This window comes from Lissotriton vulgaris, chromosome 1_1 (genome assembly GCF_964263255.1).
Source record: "Lissotriton vulgaris chromosome 1_1, aLisVul1.2, whole genome shotgun sequence".
Classification (NCBI taxonomy): domain Eukaryota; kingdom Metazoa; phylum Chordata; class Amphibia; order Caudata; family Salamandridae; genus Lissotriton; species Lissotriton vulgaris.
The window spans coordinates 1,059,474,301-1,059,497,059 of NC_141685.1; the positions used below are offsets into that span (position 1 = coordinate 1,059,474,301).

Here is a 22,759-nt window from a genome sequence, read left to right on the forward strand (position 1 = left end):
ATTCATTCATATCACATTTATTCATCTTCATTCATACGACACACATCTACAAATACTCAACTAGGCTAGATACGAATATATAACCGAGCAGAGTATTGGGTCTGCTATAATATATACAGTTGTTATATACAATTTTTACAATGATTATGCACGTCTAAATCAAAATAAATCAACAAGGTTCAAAAATGCAATCAAAAGCAATATATCCAACAGTTTGTGGCCAGTAGTATGACGATGTTTTCACACTACGGGAAGGATAATGAAAAGAAGCAGACACTGGACATGAAGGGGCCTACGCGTTTCAAATCCCTATGGGTTGGGAGGGATTTTCATCAGGGCCAGGTAGCTCTAGAAAGGAAAAAGAAGAAGATTCTATAGTGTATGTCTTAAAAGATTAAAAAGAACCAAGAAGCTAGAGTGCAGAACCACCCAAGGTTCCAAATGCTTACCACTAGCGGAGAAAATCCGAAGGAAAGATGTATCACCTGTGTAACAACAAAACAATAAGGACTACATAAATGAAGGGAAGTGTTTGTCCGAGGCTTTAAGATACAGTATTTTGGACAAACCATTTACCTTAGGTGTGTGAGGCAGCCATGTTGGTGAAAGAAATCCAAGTTGTAGAATGGGCGGCGAGTAGACTTTGGATGGCCTTAGGGAGAGACGAACGCTATTAGTGTGGAACGGTAGCTTTAGGTAGTGCTTTCTTTAACTGGTACTGAACTTGGGTTCTTACCGGGGGATCGTGGACGGTCGCGTCCCACCTCTTGGTTGCCAAATATTCAGTCTTCGTTGGTTTCCAGTCACTGATTGAAAAAGAAAAAAGAAAAAGAAAAAATATTGAAGGCTTCTCGGACCAGTGTTCGGGGTGTGAATACACACGTCTTTGAAATTAGAGCTAGACGAGAAGGTGCTTACCGGAAAAAAGCCAAAGGTCTATTCGAAGGATTAACCGGCGTCTCCAATAGCACTGGTCTCTCGCACATGCGTGGAGTGTGATATAGTGGCTGCGGCTCCTCTATATGTAGTACATGATTGCGCATGCGTGAAGTCAGCAAAAGTAGTGACTTCAGTTTTTACAGGTTCATCTCTCATAATTTATATATCTCCGATATTTCATTGAGCCCTCTCACGGCTGTGTCGAATTTGACAATTAAATAGGCCTCTCTTTTTGAAAGTTTTTGATCCATATCTCCTCCTCGTGGATCCTTTTCAATACGCGAAATCACTGTCCATTTGATGGCACTTAGGGAATGGTTACAACGTTTCCAATGGTTTACCAATGGGGCGTTTTCAGTTCCATTCTTTATTCTGGATTTGTGTTGGGTAATTCGGGTGCGGATTTCTTGATTGGTCTTACCGATGTAAAGTAGGCCACACGGGCAGATGATTCCGTATACAACATATTTCGTTTTACAATTGCTGAAGTTATCATGTTCCACAAGTGTGGAACATGTATGTGTTGTGAATTAACCATCGAGGGATCATTATTCCAACATCAGGGCATCTCATGGAAACATGATAACTTCAGCAATTGTAAAACGAAATATGTTGTATACGGAATCATCTGCCCGTGTGGCCTACTTTACATCGGTAAGACCAATCAAGAAATCCGCACCCGAATTACCCAACACAAATCCAGAATAAAGAATGGAACTGAAAACGCCCCATTGGTAAACCATTGGAAACGTTGTAACCATTCCCTAAGTGACATCAAATGGACAGTGATTTCGCGTATTGAAAAGGATCCACGAGGAGGAGATATGGATCAAAAACTTTCAAAAAGAGAGGCCTATTTAATTGTCAAATTCGACACAGCCGTGAGAGGGCTCAATGAAATATCGGAGATATATAAATTATGAGAGATGAACCTGTAAAAACTGAAGTCACTACTTTTGCTGACTTCACGCATGCGCAATCATGTACTACATATAGAGGAGCCGCAGCCACTATATCACACTCCACGCATGTGCGAGAGACCAGTGCTATTGGAGACGCCGGTTAATCCTTCGAATAGACCTTTCGCTTTTTTCCGGTAAGCACCTTCTCGTCTAGCTCTAATTTCAAAGACGTGTGTATTCACACCCCGAACACTGGTCCGAGAAGCCTTCAATATTTTTTCTTTTTCAATCAGTGACTGGAAACCAACGAAGACTGAATATTTGGCAACCAAGAGGTGGGACGCGACCGTCCACGATCCCCCGGTAAGAACCCAAGTTCAGTACCAGTTAAAGAAAGCACTACCTAAAGCTACCGTTCCACACTAATAGCGTTCGTCTCTCCCTAAGGCCATCCAAAGTCTACTCGCCGCCCATTCTACAACTTGGATTTCTTTCACCAACGTGGCTGCCACACACACCTAAGGTAAATGGTTTGTCCAAAATACTGTATCTTAAAGCCTCGGACAAACACTTCCCTTCATTTATGTAGTCCTTATTGTTTTGTTGTTACACAGGTGATACATCTTTCCTTCGGATTTTCTCCGCTAGTGGTAAGCATTTGGAACCTTGGGTGGTTCTGCACTCTAGCTTCTTGGTTCTTTTTAATCTTTTAAGACATACACTATAGAATCTTCTTCTTTTTCCTTTCTAGAGCTACCTGGCCCTGATGAAAATCCCTCCCAACCCATAGGGATTTGAAACGCGTAGGCCCCTTCATGTCCAGTGTCTGCTTCTTTTCATTATCCTTCCCGTAGTGTGAAAACATCGTCATACTACTGGCCACAAACTGTTGGATATATTGCTTTTGATTGCATTTTTGAACCTTGTTGATTTATTTTGATTTAGACGTGCATAATCATTGTAAAAATTGTATATAACAACTGTATATATTATAGCAGACCCAATACTCTGCTCGGTTATATATTCGTATCTAGCCTAGTTGAGTATTTGTAGATGTGTGTCGTATGAATGAAGATGAATAAATGTGATATGAATGAATTCGATATGCCTGTTGGATTTTAACATTTTCACTGGTTTTGTGTCCATAATATTTTCTCTTGGTGTGAAAAAACTGTATTTTCTGTTCAATTGTATATGATCAAGACATATATAACCCCTTCTTTCTTTGACCCAGACGTTAAAATAAAATAGCAATTTATAAGCACACCCCAGTCTTGAAGAATTCTCTTTTCTGGCGGTCAAATCCCTCTTAAATTACTTTCAGTATAGGCACTTGTTCTTTGTTGGATACTGACAGTGTGCCAGCAGTCTTCTTGGCAGACCTCGTGGGGTTAGGTCGCAAGGAGCTCCTATGGCAGAGTTTGTTTGTTATAATAAATGCTTGGACCTTCTACACTGCCAACTGACTGATTATTGGTAATGGGAATGGGATTGGTTGTGGATATAACAATAATTGGGAGGTGGTGAATAATTTTCAGTACTTCAGCGATTTGTGAGCCACCACTGCACGTGTCGTGCAGTGCCCTCCGAGATCTGAACATGATCGGATAGGTTGCCCTGATGCTGTGCTAAATTCACTAGGGAGACCGAGGGGTATTTATATAGACCAGGTCAACCTCTCACTCACTGGAACAAAACACAATGGAGACCTGGCCTAAAAACTAGAACCAATACACGTGGACCTGATATTGGTCAATAGCTGCCACCATTTTGTGTGCTGCTAAGGCAGTGAATCCTACACTGTATATCTCTATAGGTCCCTGTTCTATGTAAAAAATGTTGTTCTCAGGTTGTGCAACCCCGTGTGAACTATCTGGAACACTATTAATGCAAGTGAATACCAATAGTGCAAACAAATGTGAGAAAAGGTATAGAGTGCCTCACGGAAACAACACCATGGGAGTCTAACTGGTTGGTACTCACCAGCGGACTTAGGTTCTCATCATCAGCACATCCATAACATTAAGAAAAATAAGAACACACCATATGTAATGGTGATGGTGAAGTGCACATGTGCAGTAAAACCAGTAGGGAATTTACTAGTTGCGTTTACCAAAGTGATACTTCAAACACTAAAAAACTGACCCCATAAAGAAGATCCTCTCATGTAGGGACCACTTTGTTTCTTAAAAATGAGCTACAAACAACACTAGCTAGCCACCTTTATTCTGTGCTGTGGGTTTGCTCACATTAAAAGGACACTCTGCTGCCTCCTTATATCATAGAGGGCCAACATGTTTCATTGCCTGTTGAATTAAAGGCAATTTCTTCAGGGAATGGGTCAGTACCACCACTCTGTTTTTCTTTCACAATTGTGTGTATTCCGCTTGGATGCTCATTCTGAGCATACCGGTGACCTCCTTTCTCTTTTGTGTCACTATTGCGGATCTCTCCCCTGCTACTGTTGTTAGTCCGGGATACGCTGGTGCCGCGCAGACGTAATTCGTGATCCATCGAGCACTGGCTGCTGAGTTCGTCCGCCCTGGCGTTCAGAGAACCTGCCAGGTGTTGAACCACCAAGGTAATGCCTTGATGTTCCAGCCATGTCCAGAGGTGCAGAGCCTCCTGACATAGGGTCCACGACCCCACCCCGCCCTGTTTGTTGCAATACCAAATGGTGGTGGTGTTGTCTGTGAACACCTGCACTACACTTCCCCAGACAGAGGGAAGGAATGCCTTAAAGCCGGGCATCCCTACGTGCACCAGAAGAAAAAGTGGGGAGACAAAAGTCTCAAAATAGCAGTCAAAAAGTGACTAAGGCACGTGCTCAATCCGTATCAGCGCTTACTGGCACGGTAAGAGAAAGAACTGACGTCAGCGCGCATGGGTGGCGCCTAAGCACTTTCCATGATGTCATCTCGGCGCTGACGACGCCAGTGATGGACGAGGAGCCGCAGGATGCCACCTCTGACGCGCAAGGATACTGCTAAGCAAAACTTTCCAGATCCAGTCTGACGCCTGGGGATATTCTAAGGTAAGGAATCTATCACTAACATCTCTTTCAGATATGAATTTCCATATTTATGCTCAACATACTTGAAAAAAAATCTTCTCAACATAAAACTTTCCAATTTCTGCGCACCATGAATTTTCACCATTTCTGTTTAAAGGAAACTGCCTATATTTCTACTTTAAGTGAATCTCTCTCATTACTGCTTACTACAAATTTGACCCATTTGAACTTCAAGTGAATGTTCACATTTCAAAATGTCCTTAAATATATAATATTTTTGGCCATTTTCCAATTTAAACAGTTCGACTCCCATGAATTCTTCAGGTTTCAGTTCACTGTGATTTCCTCACATTTCTGCTGAACACAAACTTTATACATGTGTGCATGTGATGAACTTTCTACATTTACTGTCTCAATTTGAAAATCAGTTTTTTTCTACACATCACAAATTTCTGTTTCCAGTCACCCTTAATTTCCTACATTTTTGCTCACTAATAAATTCCTAAACTTCTGATGATTTTTATTTTAATGCAAAGCACTGTTTTTCATTATGGGTGATATAATTGTATTGATTGACTTGTGCAAGGTAGTAAAGGTGCATGTATTACTTTTTTTTTTTTAAATCATTTTTATTCAATTTTTTCATAATAAGATCATGATTGCTGATCACACTTCCAAGCATACCAGATAAATGGTATTGAAAGATCACTGGTAGAGGTGCTTTCAATAATATTACAATGAAAGAGAAAAAGTACTAGGATGTAGTGTGCCCAACTAAGTTAAAAAAATAAAAAGGTCATTTACTTCCAGGACACTGAGTTTAGCAAACGAAACATTTGTTGAATCATACTCCCATGTGATGAGGTAGAAGACATAAAGTTCTCTATAAAATTAAGATTACCAGTGATTATGGAAACCATGCCCATATTTAAGCAAAGTCTCCCAGTACAAGTCATAGCCACCACGTAAATGTGTTTGAGTACATTCCAGCCCCAGTCTTGTATTTTTTTATTTTTATTTACTGTATGTGACAAAACTCTTCCAGTCCCAAAACATGCTAACTGGTCATTGTCACAGTTTTAGAAGGTGGAGGTAAAGAGGTTAAAATGCCCCACTCTACATTCAAGAAGAGAAGAGCCCATTCGCTTAAAGAAGACGGTGGTTTGCCGCCATTGAGTTACAATTTTGGAGAATTTGTTGCTGAATATTCCGGTTCCTGGATCTAGAACTTAGTTTTGGCTTGAGGGGACTCATTCACAAAGAGTTGTACAAGTAAAAGAATACTGCTGTAGTACTCTTTTATATACTTCTACATACTTTTCAGACATGACCCCAAAACATCTAACTCCCTATTAGTCCTTTCTATTTGTACCGAATAGTCCCGTTTGGGATGTTTTCGGGAGATTCACAAAAGCACGTAAGAGTATGCAAATGAGTACTACAGGAGTACACAAAGGCATGTGAGAAAAAGTAAAAGTACTGCAGGGGTACTTGTTTGCGTAATCCTACGTGCCTTTGTGCAGGGACGTTTTAAGGCATGGGCAAAGTGGGCTCTGGCCCAGGGCCCCAGCCTTTCAGGGGGCACTTGAGAAGGCTAACTCTGTTCTGCAGAGAGTCTTGCCCTAATGACCTTTAATAATTCTTAAACAGGGTGTTTTAAATACCGTTTTAGCTTAATTTTTTTTTAATGTGGGTGGCTCTCAACAGGCAAAACGCAACTTGTATATGAAGAGAAACTATGAAAATGGTTGATTTAATCACGCAGAGGCCTTAAGAAGTGGTTATTCACTACAGGAGGAGAAATGAACAACTGTAGTTTTTTTCTCCTCTTAAGAAAAATGTCCAAATGTTGCTGAAAATCAAGGAGGTTTTTGTTTTCTCAAACCATGGAGATTTACCAGATTTCTGCCCACCTTGAATCTGATGGTGCGTTTTACATGCCCTAATAGTGAAACACTGCTAATTTCATTTTTCACAATTGCAAGAACTATCTCTCCCTTAGGGTAACATGAGGATTGCCTTGAAATATCTTTTAAGTGTAATTCCCTATTGGGAGCATGTTGTTTTTTTGAGCTGGCCTGCTGCTAGCTGGTTCTGTCCTCAGAGCAAAAGGACTGGACTTTGCTTTCTGTATCCTGCTTCCAAGGTTCTCCAATGGCTTGAGTTGAACTTGCCTCCTGTTAAGAAGTCTCAGGGCCATCAAAGACTTCACCTGCCAGTACCTAAGCTCTTCGGCTTCGTCCTGACTTGCCAAGTGGTTTCAAATCTACTTCCTTGGCCCTTGGAAGTGTAACCTGATGATCTTAAGGGGAAAGTCCACACATAGACTCCCAGGCCTGTTTTCTTGATGCACCGCTGTAAAAGATCAACGCATCGCAGCTGCCTGACCTGAAGCGTGGCTCCCGCTTAAAGCACCGACCATGGTGTTCACCACAGGCCCTACCGAGCCATTGCAGCACGCCAGAAAAGTCACTGCAGTGCGAGTCTTGAGTACCCAGTCACCAAAGTCTGTGGCACCTGTTCTGACTTCAACGCAGCACCTGCTTCAAAGATGTGGAATCGCCATAGCGCCTGCTTCGTAGCAGTAAAATCGATGCAGCGCCTGCTTCACCGCCATTGATTGATGCAGTGTATCTGGATTTTTGACGTATTGTCCCTGGGTGACAATTCTTCATTGACACCGCACTACAGTAAGGAACTGAGACCACGTGTTCTGTATGTATAGGCATTTATATAGCGCACTACTTACCCGTAGGGTCCCAAGGCGCTTCGACCGCTGCGAAACCCTTCCTGGCTTCCCTGAGAGATGGTCCCTTAATGGGTATCTCCAGGGTGAGACCAGGCATCCCCGGCGGTCTGGTGGGGCCGTTAGTGAAGATGAGGCAAGCTAATGCCCAGAGTTGCCGAGTGTGATCGCTGATCAGAGTGGGCACCGAGGCGAGAGAATTATCGAGTCCGCTGACCCTGGTCCAGAGACCTGCCGCGCCGGGAATCGAACCCTGGTCCCGGGCCGTCCTCTGCTCTCGGGTCTGCCGCCTCTAACCAGTGAGCCACACTACTTCACTGAAATCGACACATCACCTCCCCTGTCAGTAAGGAGGCAACGCATCACCTCCCCTGTGTAGTAAGGAACAGACGCATAGCTTTGTTTTTCCAGTGCCTCGCCTATCCTGCACCTTGCACCATCTTTGATTTTTGACACATCGGAGATACTTTGTGCTAAAAACAACGCATCCATTGATTTCTATGACCTAAACTTGCCTAATCTTTTTAAAGTGGTATTTTGACTTGTGTATGTTGGATTTTTGTTGTTTTGGTCTTGTTTTAGTCATTAAATATTTACTATTTTTCTAAACTGGTATGGACTCCTTTTCTAGGGTCTTCACTGAATTACTGTGTGTGTGTACAAATACTTTACACATTTCCTCTAATATAAGCCTACCTGCTCATGCCAAGCTACCAAGGGATGAGCAGGGGTTATCTTAGTTGTGTGACTCCCTTACCCTCACTAGAGGGAGAGTCCCTACTTGGACTGGGTGCAAACCACTGCAAACTAGAGACTCCATTTCTAACAAATATGTACTCCCAAAATTCTGTTGAACATAAATTCCCAAGATCTCCTTCTAATTGACACAAAACTTAAACATTGCTGGTTTGCCTGAACACCCCACATTTTTTTCAAAATACACTTTGCATTTTTCCACTTTATGAACTACAAACATTTCTGTTTATCATGAATATTCTAAACAGAAATTCTTAACATTTTTGTTTTTATATGAATGCCTCACATTTCAGCTTGTTCAGCTTGTATTAATTTGCAGTTCTTCCAGGAGGAGTTTCTCAAATATCAGTGTAATGTATAGTTCTCACATTCTTTTTCACAATACATTTGCAAACAAATATGGATGCCATAAACGCGGGGCATTTCTATTCACCCTATATAGGTTACACATTTTTGATAACCATGAATTTTCCATATTTGATCTTAACATGTTTCCTCAAATGTTTACTTATTGTGAATTTCCTACATTTCTATTAACTAAAATGTCTCCCCTTTCCACTCCTCTCATATGACATTCCCCCTATTTCTGAGAAATATAAATTTCATATCTATGCTCCATATATTTTCTCTAGTTTCTGCTCAACTTAAAATCTTCCATTTTCTGCTCACCGTGGATTTCCAACATTTCTGTTAAAAGGAAATTGCCCACATTTTCACTTTACCAGAGATTCTCACATCCTGCTTAGTAAAATTCCTTAAAAATATCATTTTTGGCCACCTCGCAAGTTCAAAATTTCTATCCCCGTCAATTTTTCAGATTTGGGATCATTGCAATTTCCCCACATTTCTGCCAAACACAACTTTCTACTTCTGTGCATGTGATGAATGTCCCACATTAGCCTGCTTTTCAGCTCATTTTAAAATTCTGGTTTTTTTTCTATACAATACATTTTGTTTCTGCTCACGATGGTTTTCCTAAATTTCGGCTGCCCGTGAACTCCTTAGACTTCTGATGTACATCAGTTTCCCACATTTCTTCCCACAGAATGCTAATGTGTGTACAGTGATGCTTTGAACATAGATGTGCAAAAAGAGTGTAAATAAAGTGGTGTCATTCAGCAGTGCAGACCTTGAAAGTTCTGATAATTCATTTTACTGTGCACTGTGACTCCCACCAGCATGTCCCCTGGCACTCACCTCTCTTCCTGCTCATTCCCGTCGCCAATGAACAGCTCGCATTCAGGGGCTAGGATGCAAATGGGGCTTGTGGGGTCACATGTTTCTTGGGTGAATACCACGTCATAGTAGGAATGCTCAATAAGCACGCTGTCTGCAAATTGCTCTGGAGGCTGAGAAAGGGGAGAAATGGGTGCAATTAGAGGGTAAAATGTACAAGTGGGAGACATGTCAGTCCACACAGTGAGTGGCACAATGACTGATACCAGGATCGGACTGGCCATAGCAGGCATCGGGCATTTTCCCGGGGGCTGGATGGGGGCTGGTTTTGCAGCGGTGTGGGCAGGGTTTGTTACTAGCGGACGTTTTTTCAGCGGTGCTGCACTATTGGCCCCCAATAACAATAGCAGCAGAGCTTCACACTTGCAGTCCCCCTCCCCTCGCCCTGGGGCTGGTCTCACAAAATTGCCAGGGCTGCTTTGGTTACCCAGTCCGACCCCGACTGATACCTCTGTACCATTTTGAGTTTTTGATCATCGCCTCTGGTGAGAGTGGATTTCTAGCTTCTTACTTCTGCTGGAGGATTAAGTACTAGCAGGGGCGGCTTTAGGCTCATGGCGGCCCTGGCCAGGGAGCGTAGGTAGGGGACCCCGGAAGAGGGGGCCGGGGCGGAGCGCAGAGGCTAGTGAAGAGGGGGGGTCAGGGTGTTTGGAAGTGGAACAGAGCCGGAGGCCACCAAATCCCTGCCAGGGGCCGCCACGCAAATATGTATCCATCCTCTGAGGATTATTATATTAACGTTATATATTGGCGTGGTGGCCCCTGGGGGTTGGTGGCCCTGTGCAGGTGCACAGCTTGCACATGCCTAAGACCGCCCCTGGTACTAGCACAGCACATAACAGCTGGGACTGATAACGGCACACAATGTCCACTCGAAAACTGGTTACTGGCTCACTACTTTTTCTTGTTGACTAGTTACTAGCAGCCTGCAAGTGTTGCTCGTTCCAAGTGCACAACGTTTGTTGGAGGATATAATGTTTACAGGGAAACAGCCTTTATCACGCAGCCGGAACCACAAAGTGCCTTTATAATGCGGTCAATACAACGATGCATTGTTACCACATATTCCTTTACCACGCAAGTCTTTACGTCGACTTGGTTTAGGGAACTCGCTGTTGGAGTGGTGTTGGATTTGAAGTCCAAAACGTTCCTTATTGTTGTGCCGACTGGAGTTGGAATAGTAAATTATACCATTCCAAAGTCCAGCACGTCCCTATGGCAAGTTGTTGCATGGTAAAGAAATGCGTGGTAATGGCGTGTTTGTTGTATTGACCACGTTGTAAAGTCATGCATGGAAAAGGGCATGCGTGGTTCCATCATACAAACATGTTTATACATTACTCCTTCTATGAGCTGGTAATTGGCACAATATGCATGTTGCTGAATTTGTTTCGGATACAGGACATTAGTAAGTGTCTGACTACTGGCAAAATCTCTCTGCTGGACTTCAAGCTTGTGGGGCACTGACATGGCCCACTGCTTCTAGTGTGTGAGGCACTGAACATGGCCCACTACTTCTGCTGGAGGAACGCGATGCTGGCATATGGAAATGCTGGGCACATCCATCGGAGTTGGTAACTGCTACAATACTTGTGCTGGTGGTTTGGTTGCTGTTACAAATACACTGCTTGGGGACACATTGTGGCTCCTTATATTAGGGGTTATTCATCTGTTTTTCCCCCGTGTCTCCCCAGTTGCCTTTCGCCCTGTTCACTTAACTTTTGTCTCCCCCGCTGCACTCCGCCGTTTGTATTGTGCCTCTGTCTCCCCTGTTGCCTTTTCGCCCCGTGTATTTAACTTTGTGTTCCCCCTCCCCTCTCCCCTTTTGCCGTCTGTATCCCCTCCTGTGTGCTTCCTGCCCAGCCGCCGGACGACCCAGCCACCGCTGAGCCGCCCTCGGTCCTCCTTTCCCGCCACTGCCCTCCGGCATCTCCGCCCCCCTCCCGCCCATTGGCCACCCCGCTCCCGCCACCCAGCTGACCCGCCCTCCCGGCTCCTCACTTATGACGCCCCCAGAGCGACCGCGCAGTGGACGCGCGCAGTGGGAGCGCCGATTGAGCCCCAAAGGTAAGCCCGTCTGCGCCCGTCCGCGCCTGGACCGCGCCCAGCGCCAGGACCCCTGGCCCCCGCAGACACCAGCCCTCCCGCCGGACCTACAACTCAACGCTCTCAACACCGGCCGAATCCCGGGATGCTACCGAGCCACCCCGAGACGCACCCACGGACCCTTCAGCTGCCACTCCTGCAACCGGACCTGCACCACACCAGCACCCACCAAGCCGAACAACAGCAGCAGCTACCTCAAGTGCATCCTGCTCAACACCCGCTCCGTTCACAGACACGCCGTCGAGCTCTTCATCAGCCCGCACGCCCTCCCCTCCGCTGACTACATCCTCCTCGGAGACCTCAACTTCCACCTGGAGAACAACAACGACCGCAACACCACCACCCTACTGGACAACCTCGCAAACCTCGGACTCAAGCAGCTGGTGACCACCCCCACCCACTACGCCGGACACACACTTGACCCCGTGTTCGCATCCAGCAAGGACATCACCTTCAGCCACGCCACCGGACTCCACTGGACGGACCACAGCTGCGTCCACTTCAGCTTCAGAAGGACCACGATCCACCACCACCAGCAACTGGTTGCACGCAGAAGCTGGAACAAGATCACAGCCGACCTACTTGCGACTTCCCTGAGCAAGAACCCTCCCACCGGCGCAACGAACCCCAGCCAGGCGGCCACCAACCTCACAAAGTGGATCAGCAACTGCGCAGACGACCTTGCCCCTCTGAGGACCCCACCTAGCAGACCCGGCAGCAAGAAAGCCCCATGGTTCACCGACGAACTCAAGAGCTCCAAGAGGAACTGCCGAGCCCTCAAGAAAGCCTGGCGCAGAGACCCAACACCGGACAACATGACTGCCCTCAAGCTCGCCACCCGAAAACACCACCAACTGATTCGCACCACCAAGAAAACTGCATTCAAGGAACGACTGGACAACAACGCACACAACAGCAAGGAACTCTTCAACATCGTTAAAGAGCTCTCCAACCCCAACGCCGGAAACAACGACATCACCCCTTCACAAGACATCTGCAACTCCCTCGCCTCCTACTTCCACAACAAGATCGCGGACATACACAACAGCTTCAGCACTCAACCGACGCACGCCACGACCGAACGACCGCCCCCCACCACCACCCTCCGCGCCTGGACCCCGATCAGCACCGAAGACACCGTCCGCACGATGAACTCCATCCACTCCGGATCTCCGACCGACCCCTGCCCTCACCACGTCTTCAACAAGGCCGACGCTGTCATCGCACCCCACCTGTGGGACATCATCAACACCTCCTTCGACACCGCTACCTTCCCGGAGAGCTGGAAACACGCCGAACTCAGCGCTCTACTAAAGAAGCCATCAGCCGACCCCACCGACCTCAAGAACTACCGCCCCATCTCGCTGCTCCCGTTTCCTGCAAAAGTCATCAAGAAGACCGTCAACAAACAGCTGGCCGCCTTCCTTGAGACGAACGGATCGCTCGACCTCTCGCAGTCTGGCTTCCGGGCCAACCACAGCACTGAGACCGCCCTGATCGCAGCCACCGATGACATCCGAGCCCTGCTCGACAACGGAGAAACAGCGGCCCTCATCCTCCTAGACCTCTCCGCGGCTTTCCACACTGTCTGCCACCGTACCCTAGTGCAGCGCCTCAGCAACGTCGGAATCCAGGAGAAGGCACTAGAGTGGATCATCTCCTTCCTCGCCGGAAGGACACAGAGAGTCCGCCTCCCCCCGTTCAGATCAGAAGCCACCGAAGTCATCTGTGGCGTTCCTCAAGGCTCCTCGCTCAGCCCAACCCTCTTCAACGTCTACATGAGCCCCCTCGCAGCCATCGCACGCCAACACAACCTCAACATCATCTCCTACGCCGACGACACCCAGCTGATCCTCTCCCTCACCAACGACCCCGCCACCGCCAGAGCCAACCTACACGAAGGGATGACAGACGTAGCCAAGTGGATGATGAACAGCCGCCTGAAACTGAACTCGGACAAGACAGAAGTCCTCATCCTGGGGTCTTCACCCTCCGCCTGGGACGACTCCTGGTGGCCCCCCGCCCTGGGCAGCGCACCCAAACCAACAGACCACGCACGCAACCTGGGCTTCATCCTGGACTCCTACCTCTCCATGACCAGACAAATCAATGCCGTCTCCTCGTCGTGCTTCAACATCCTGCGCATGCTACGTAAGATCTTCCGGTGGATCCCCACCAAGACCAGGAAGACGGTCACCCAGGCCCTCGTCACCAGCCGTCTGGACTACGGCAACTCCCTCTACGCCGGTACCACCGCCAAACTCCAGAAGAGACTCCAGCGGATCCAGAACGCCTCAGCACGACTCATCCTGGACATCCCCCGTCGCAGCCACATCTCCGGACACCTGAGAGACCTGCACTGGCTCCCGGTCAACAAGAGAATCACCTTCCGTCTCCTCACCCACGCACACAAAGCCCTACACAACCAAGGCCCAGGATACCTCAACAGCCGCCTCAACTTTTACGCTCCCACACGCCAGCTTCGATCGACCGGCCACGCCCAAGCCGCCGTCCCCCGCTTCCGAAGAGCCACCAGAGGGGGAAGGTCCTTCTCCTACCTGGCCGCCAAGACTTGGAACTCCCTCCCGACCTACCTCCGCCTGACCCAGGACCACCTCGCCTTCAGGAAGCAGCTCAAGACCTGGCTGTTCGAGCAGTAGTGGACCCCCCCCTCCCCTAGTGCCTTGAGACCCTCCGGGTGAGTAGTACGCTATATAAATGCATTGATTGATTGATTGATTGATTGATTGGCAAACAGATGTGCATGGGACCGAATAACTGTTGCCACATGTCTGATATAGGTCACACACTGACATAATATCTTGAATGAGTGAGTTCCCACTGGAAAGGTACCGCTGCCGGAAATCTGAAGACAAATGCTCTGCCCCTGCTGTCTGTATTGAGGAAGCGAATTTCTCGTATTGACTAGGCTAGGGATAGCGAAATGTTTCTGTTTGCTTTTGCTTAACTAGGCGAAATTTCGGGGAGTAGGCATTATTTCGCAAAATGCAAACCTCAGATTTAATATGAAATCTTCCCATGAGTCCATTTTTGACAGAAGAGGCATTTCCTAGTTTTTGTTTTTTTTAAAGCATGAAAAATACAAGTGGCGCGAGCAACAGAGGCTCGCATTCTGGTGTTATTCCTTCATGCTCGCGTTAAAATTTAGCTGCAAACAGCGTGTGATCACACAATGTTGCATAATGGTATAATATCAGGAATTTTGCGTAACAAACGAAAAATTCCGGAAATTACGCAAATTACACCAGCCTAATTTAAATTTTGACCAGGCCTATTCTTGACCCACTCAGCGGCCCATTTCCTGTCTCACAATAGCTTTCAAGAGCAGAGGTCGTCAAACTCGGGAGGAGAGGGGGAGCCGAATTGATCTGAAGGGGGGTGGGCGGCAGGCAATATCCAAAAGAAGCATCATGCTGGAAACAGTGCTGTGTTCTTACTGAAACAACAGAGAGACCAGGAGCTAGCCTGTAATGGATTTGGAAAAAGGGGACCCCTATATATCAATAATACACTTGCTATACATAGGGAAACATAATTAATTTGAGAACGGTCTATAGCCAACTACCCTGCCTCATTGCCTCCATCATTTGTCATGTCTAATGCTAATTGTTTGTCTGTCATGTGTTTTTAAACCTTTATCTTCATGAATTGTAAATCTGCCTCATTAAATATAAGTAAACAAATGAAAAAAGGAGTAAAAAGTGCTATAAAAAGATAAAAATATTTATATCATTTTCTGAATAATAAATTGAATAATTCACTAACTACTTGGGTGGTGAGTCTACATACTGTTGGATGCCATTACCATAATATCGATCTGTGGTTTCTTATATATATATCATTGATGTCTGGTAGTCCTTGTACTTTCTACTTGGCTATAGACCGTTCTCAAATTAGCTAGCCTGTAATGGGCCACAAGTAAGATATTGTGTCACTCATATGCTGGCTGGGAGACGCGTCAAAGGAAAAGGGGATACAAATAACCCTCAAAGTGCCCCCAAAACCAACCATGCCTGATAAAGACTCGCACTGTGGATACTTTTGTGCTTTAGGAAGGTCAGGCTGCCCATAGCTTGTTGGCAATCATGTATTTGACTGCATTTTTCAATCGGATAAATTAACATATCTGAAATGTTTGTTTGAATTGTTAGATATGTTTAGAGCGGCCAGCTTTATAAAATATTTGTGAAACAATAGGTTTTCATTCTAGGGGCTGGATTCTTTTTTTATTAGGGTGGGGGCACAGCTTTAAAACATTGGAAGACTACTGTTCTAGAACATGCTTAGAAGGTCATTACACCTGCTGAAATGATTACTTGCATTTCAACTGTTAAATGGAGATTGATAACTGTTGGTGGACTCATTCCTTACTGTAAACATGCCTTATTTACAGAATCAGTACTGGACTGTGTGTACCTTTTTTGGGGCTTGGCTACTGGCCCCTTGACACTGTTGAGGTCTTCATCTTGTCGTACTACCTCTAGGTACTGAATACCTGCACAGTACGTCTGCCGTTGGTCGATTATGGTGGAACATCTCCGCTGGGGGCTATTTATTAATAGGTTTGCTTGATAGGTGTTGATTATAGGCACAATAACTGCTGGAAACCAATACCTGCCCAGTACCACTGCCTCTCAAGCTGCTGATGTCACTATATTGTTGTGGAAATATTACCCTGCAAACATTTCATATCCACAATCTTGACTATCACCAAATTATCAAGGAAAGTATACATCGGTAAGTATGATTTTACAACTAATAGCACCACGTCTAATTACCCAGAGGAAATAGGCCCGCATTAAGAATGGCACGGATATTCCCAGTATGTGCGCTGGATACAGTTACTGCATTTAGTGGAATTATTGTAATTGTATTTATACAGTGCTTACTACCCCTGAGGCGTTGAAGCGCTTTTTGGCAAGTAGCACATTACTCCGGAAGCTAAAGGTGGATTAGTAGAGGGACATATAAATTGCTATTGGGAGTTGTGGGAGTGGTAGGCAGGTAAGTCTGTTAGTTGGATGAATAGGATCGAAGAGGGATAGAGGGGGGAAGAGTTTAGAAAAGGTTACTAGGGAGATTTGGGATGAGTAGGGCATATTTTGGAAGAGGAATAGGATAAGTCAGAGTGGTGGTTTGGAGAGATTGGTTAACATTTTTTTCTCCGCAGTAGAGGAAAATATATAAATATATAGATACATATTGAGTGTGATAGCTGACACTTAATGCCCACAGAGTTCCCCATATAGATTTAGGCAGGCCAAACCTGCCAAAATTGAATAAGGGGAAAATAAACGCTAAGTACCAGCCATGCAAATGTTGACGAGGTAAGCAGCAAAATGGGCATATTATTCCCCTTTATCAGGTACAAGCTAATAGTTGGAAAAAGAACAATTGATGGACGGAATCATGAACAATGTCAAACATTCACCCTACTACAGAGATCTGGGCCTAAATCCACTGTTTATTTAGCTCACCATCCCATTCCAGTTTGGACCCATCCATATGCAAATCAGTCTTGACCCTACCCCCTAAGGGAACAGTTTAGCAGGACCTGACAGGCCAGTTCCTCCCTGGATCGGAAACAAGCATCCTGGGACTGGTTTTGGGTTATCACCCCCTCATCAGCCAGACTAGCTTGACTCTAACGGCATGGAGAGTACGGGACCCACGTCAGGGCATACCCGTACCACTTAGGCCGATAAATGAAAAATGAACAATTGATGGACAGAATGCTGAACAATGTCAAACATTCACTCAGTTCAGAGATCTGGGACGAAATCCACAGTTTTTTTGCTCACCATGCCATTCTAGATTGGGCCCTGACATATACAAATCAGTCTTGACCCTGCTCCACATTGGGATTCAGTTCAGTCTAAACTTCCAGAACAGGTTCTCCCTGAACCAGAAAATAGCATCCTGGGACCGGGTTCAGGTTGTTAAAAATTGGATTTTTGGTCGACTAGGGCATGTTCCAAAGTCGGGCAGAAACCACCATTCTAGTCAGGATAAGGGAGTTACACTCCTAAAATAACCCCTGCTCACCCCCTTGGCAGCTTGGCACGAGCAGTCAGGCTCATCTTAGAGGCATATACAAACTAGTTAGGTAACAGGGAAGTAGGGCGCACAGCTGAGAGTATGGCTTAAAGTAAAGTCCTCACGTATCTAAGTGGATTGCTACTAGGCTGGAAAGGGAGGTTACCCAACCCCCTTAAAACCTTGTGGACACGTCCAAGAATGAAGCTTATAAACACTCCTGCCGAGCAATCTGAATACAAGCGATATTTATAAACAGCCAATATAATGTAAAGAAAATTAATAAGGCAAGTATGAGAGCAAAAAGTCCAAAATTTCATCCAATAATTTTTCAGACTCCCGGGTCTTATAATACATTGATCCGTATTTTAATTTCAATTCTCAAAGTCCAATCCAAGCGATGTTCGAGTCAAAATTCAATCCAAGGTTCAAGATACAATGTTCAGAAAATAATCAGAACTCCCAAAGAGAACAATCACTGCAGCCAACACGTGTTTCGTAGGGCATTAATCTCATGCCACATAACTTCCTCAGGGCTGCAAGCCAAAATAATAAAACAATAGTAAATCTTACTGACAATAATCAGATTGAGAGTGTACTCTTAATAAAGTCACCACCTAAGTGAAAGAAAACATAGTACCCTTAATCAAGTGACAGATTCAAAAATGCAGTTTTGTGAAAGTCCCGGTGTCAACAGTGTAAAGACAACAAAACATTCCGAAATATCACCAAATTCAAAAGAATATATGAAGATATACATTAGTCACAAAATATAAGATGTCACCAACATTATCAAACTCTTTCTAGAAATATATATATATGAAGTTGCAATTAAAGGAACGATATGAAGAGGCTCTTAGTTTTGTCACCTTAGTCCATCTCATAATTTCTCTCTATACTAAAGACCCATTATCTGTCTCAATAAGTGCTGCTAGCAATTTACATGAGTACAATAGACAGTTACACAAAAGTGACGCAAGCCCTTGTAAGGAGAATCTTAAATATAAAATACACATGTGTGATTAAGAGGAAAATCTCTAGGCTAAATATAACAGCAAATGACATTAATATCTGCAAGAAAACAATCTGTTTTACCTTTTCTCTCTTATTCCTCGTTCCTCACGTTTATTTATATCGTTAATCAGTTCCAAGATTTGCAGAAACCATAACAGAGAGCCATGTAATTAGACTCATACTACTAAGAAACATTAAGACTGGTATCTCTATTCAATAGTTCCCTTACCAGAATCTCAGCGCGAAGGGGTTGTTGCATTTAATTTCCGATATCCATATTTGTATTTATCTGCACCATATCTTCTATAACAGGTTCTAAAATACAAGAACCAAAAGATCCAAGGACCTGCCGCCAAATAATATCTCGTGTATTCTAAATTACACAATGTATAACCCTTACCTGTATCCCCCTTCCCAAGCACTCCAAGTATCCCGTGTTCGGCTCTATCGAATGTCGGCGTCTTCTGTGAGCGCCATGTTGTTTAAGTAAACGCTATGAACGCGGAGCGTAATATCGCCGCCATATTGGAATAGGTAACCGCGTCCATGGACACATGTTAACTCTATTGCTGATAGTCACTATTTCAAGTGTGGCTTATTTGGTATATAAGCATACCAATTGGAAATAAGAAACTATATCAAGACTCATCAAATAAAATTAGGAAATCGGCATTTTCTGTGGGCGTCATGCTGTGAAAGTGCCCGATCAAGTAATACTGCAACAGTGGTATATAATGTCGCCGCCATATTTAAATGACTAATCACCTCCGTGGATAGGGCATATTCGCCCAATCATATATAATAATCAGTCTAACTCTTACCTAATATGTAAAATAAGTTAAGAGATTTTTGAAACTCCTAAAAGGAACAAATATATACAATGTGTCCAAATACCAGATTAGAGGAAATATATAGTTTCAATATTGGATCATAATAATAAATAATAAATTGGGGGAGGTAGGGGGCCAGGTGTCGGGAAAAGCGAGCAAGGATAAGAAATATGTATTGACGCGTATACTGTGCAACTTAACCATGCGTGTATATATTGATTAATCTGCTCTTCCCAACTAATGAAGTATTTAACATAAAAGGTGACATCGCTTTGAGTCTCTCATAACTTTTCCTATGTGCTCAAGTTCACATAAAATTAGAGGATGTCGTGGCATTAGCATTCTAGTTCTCCAAAGACACTGACTTTGATGCTAATGTTAAAGACATGGTAATGAGATTTAAAAATAGAGGATATGAAAATACAACTGTGACCAAGGCTGTTAGAAAGGTACAGAAACTGAAACGAGAAGATACCCTGTTATCAAAGAAAAAGAATGAGACTAGGGGTAAGAGTCAAAAGATCAGAATGATTACGTATTTTGGCACTGGAAGTAACAAGCTTTACGGTATTATGAGGAAATATTGGCACATATTACACTCTGATAAAGACCTGAAACCTTACCTCACGGAAAGACCTAGTATTACTTTTAGGAAGGGATTATCCATTGCCAATATTGTAAGTCCCAGTTACCCTAAACCAATTTCTTATCCTGGACAAAGTGATTGGTTGCGAAATCGTCCGAAGGGCTTCCACTACTGTGGAAACTGCAGTTCATGTTGGTGGGCCAAAAGAAAGGTTGTGAAATTTGAATACAACAACACAGGCATTTTTTATATTGACTCTTTTATCAACTGTGAAACCACCTTTGTTATTTATGTTATTGTTTGCCTGTGTGGGAAGATATATGTTGGAAGTACGGTCAGAAGACTTAAAGACCGGATGGTAGAGCACTACCGGGCACTCAAGAATGGTGACACAAGGTACCCCATAGCCTCACATGTTATTCAGAACAGACATGACTCTGATAACCACAAATTCTCCTTTCATGGAATTGAACATGTAATTTTGGACAGGCGTGGAGGAGACAGATTATTAAAATTGAGACGAAGAGAGGCCCGGTGGATTATGGTCCTTCGGGCCGTAGAAGAAGGGCTCAACATTGACACAGAATTACAGTACTTTCTGGGAGATTAGCTTTATTGTAATTCTATAAGTTAAAAGATGCAGCTGATGTTTGTGATCTGGCTTTTAGTCTGAAAAACTGATTATTCAGATTATATTGATTTGAAAAAAGTTCTTAGTTGATACCTGAGGAACTAGAATGCTAATGCCACGACATCCTCTAATTTTATGTGAACTTGAGCACATAGGAAAAGTTATGAGAGACTCAAAGCGATGTCACCTTTTATGTTAAATACTTCATTAGTTGGGAAGAGCAGATTAATCAATATATACACGCATGGTTAAGTTGCACAGTATACGCGTCAATACATATTTCTTATCCTTGCTCGCTTTTCCCGACACCTGGCCCCCTACCTCCCCCAATTTATTATTTATTATTATGATCCAATATTGAAACTATATATTTCCTCTAATCTGGTATTTGGACACATTGTATATATTTGTTCCTTTTAGGAGTTTCAAAAATCTCTTAACTTATTTTACATATTAGGTAAGAGTTAGACTGATTATTATATATGATTGGGCGAATATGCCCTATCCACGGAGGTGATTAGTCATTTAAATATGGCGGCGACATTATATACCACTGTTGCAGTATTACTTGATCGGGCACTTTCACAACATGACGCCCACAGAAAATGCCGATTTCCTAATTTTATTTGATGAGTCTTGATATAGTTTCTTATTTCCAATTGGTATGCTTATATACCAAATAAGCCACACTTGAAATAGTGACTATCAGCAATAGAGTTAACATGTGTCCATGGACGCGGTTACCTATTCCAATATGGCGGCGATATTACGCTCCGCGTTCATAGCGTTTACTTAAACAACATGGCGCTCACAGAAGACGCCGACATTCGATAGAGCCGAACACGGGATACTTGGAGTGCTTGGGAAGGGGGATACAGGTAAGGGTTATACATTGTGTAATTTAGAATACACGAGATATTATTTGGCGGCAGGTCCTTGGATCTTTTGGTTCTTGTATTTTAGAACCTGTTATAGAAGATATGGTGCAGATAAATACAAATATGGATATCGGAAATTAAATGCAACAACCCCTTCGCGCTGAGATTCTGGTAAGGGAACTATTGAATAGAGATACCAGTCTTAATGTTTCTTAGTAGTATGAGTCTAATTACATGGCTCTCTGTTATAGTTTCTGCAAATCTTGGAACTGATTAACGATATAAATAAACGTGAGGAACGAGGAATAAGAGAGAAAAGGTAAAACAGATTGTTTTCTTGCAGATATTAATGTCATTTGCTGTTATATTTAGCCTAGAGATTTTCCTCTTAATCACACATGTGTATTTTATATTTAAGATTCTCCTTACAAGGGCTTGCGTCACTTTTGTGTAACTGTCTATTGTACTCATGTAAATTGCTAGCAGCACTTATTGAGACAGATAATGGGTCTTTAGTATAGAGAGAAATTATGAGATGGACTAAGGTGACAAAACTAAGAGCCTCTTCATATCGTTCCTTTAATTGCAACTTCATATATATATATTTCTAGAAAGAGTTTGATAATGTTGGTGACATCTTATATTTTGTGACTAATGTATATCTTCATATATTCTTTTGAATTTGGTGATATTTCGGAATGTTTTATTGTCTTTACACTGTTGACACCGGGACTTTCACAAAACTGCATTTTTGAATCTGTCACTTGATTAAGGGTACTATGTTTTCTTTCACTTAGGTGGTGACTTTATTAAGAGTACACTCTCAATCTGATTATTGTCAGTAAGATTTACTATTGTTTTATTATTTTGGCTTGCAGCCCTGAGGAAGTTATGTGGCATGAGATTAATGCCCTACGAAACACGTGTTGGCTGCAGTGATTGTTCTCTTTGGGAGTTCTGATTATTTTCTGAACATTGTATCTTGAACCTTGGATTGAATTTTGACTCGAACGTCGCTTGGATTGGACTTTGAGAATTGAAATTAAAATACGGATCAATGTATTA

At 43.8% G+C, this 22,759-nt stretch overlaps 1 protein-coding gene across 1 annotated transcript in view; it reads right to left on the bottom strand.

Moving 5' to 3' along the window:
- TRIOBP (TRIO and F-actin binding protein) overlaps positions 1-22,759 on the bottom strand; it is a 525,566-nt gene that overhangs the window by 417,576 nt on the left and 85,231 nt on the right. The window contains exon 4 of the mRNA XM_086962950.1: positions 9,554-9,705. Coding sequence (XP_086819076.1) covers positions 9,554-9,705 — 152 coding nt within the window. The remainder of the gene's footprint in view (positions 1-9,553; positions 9,706-22,759) is intronic.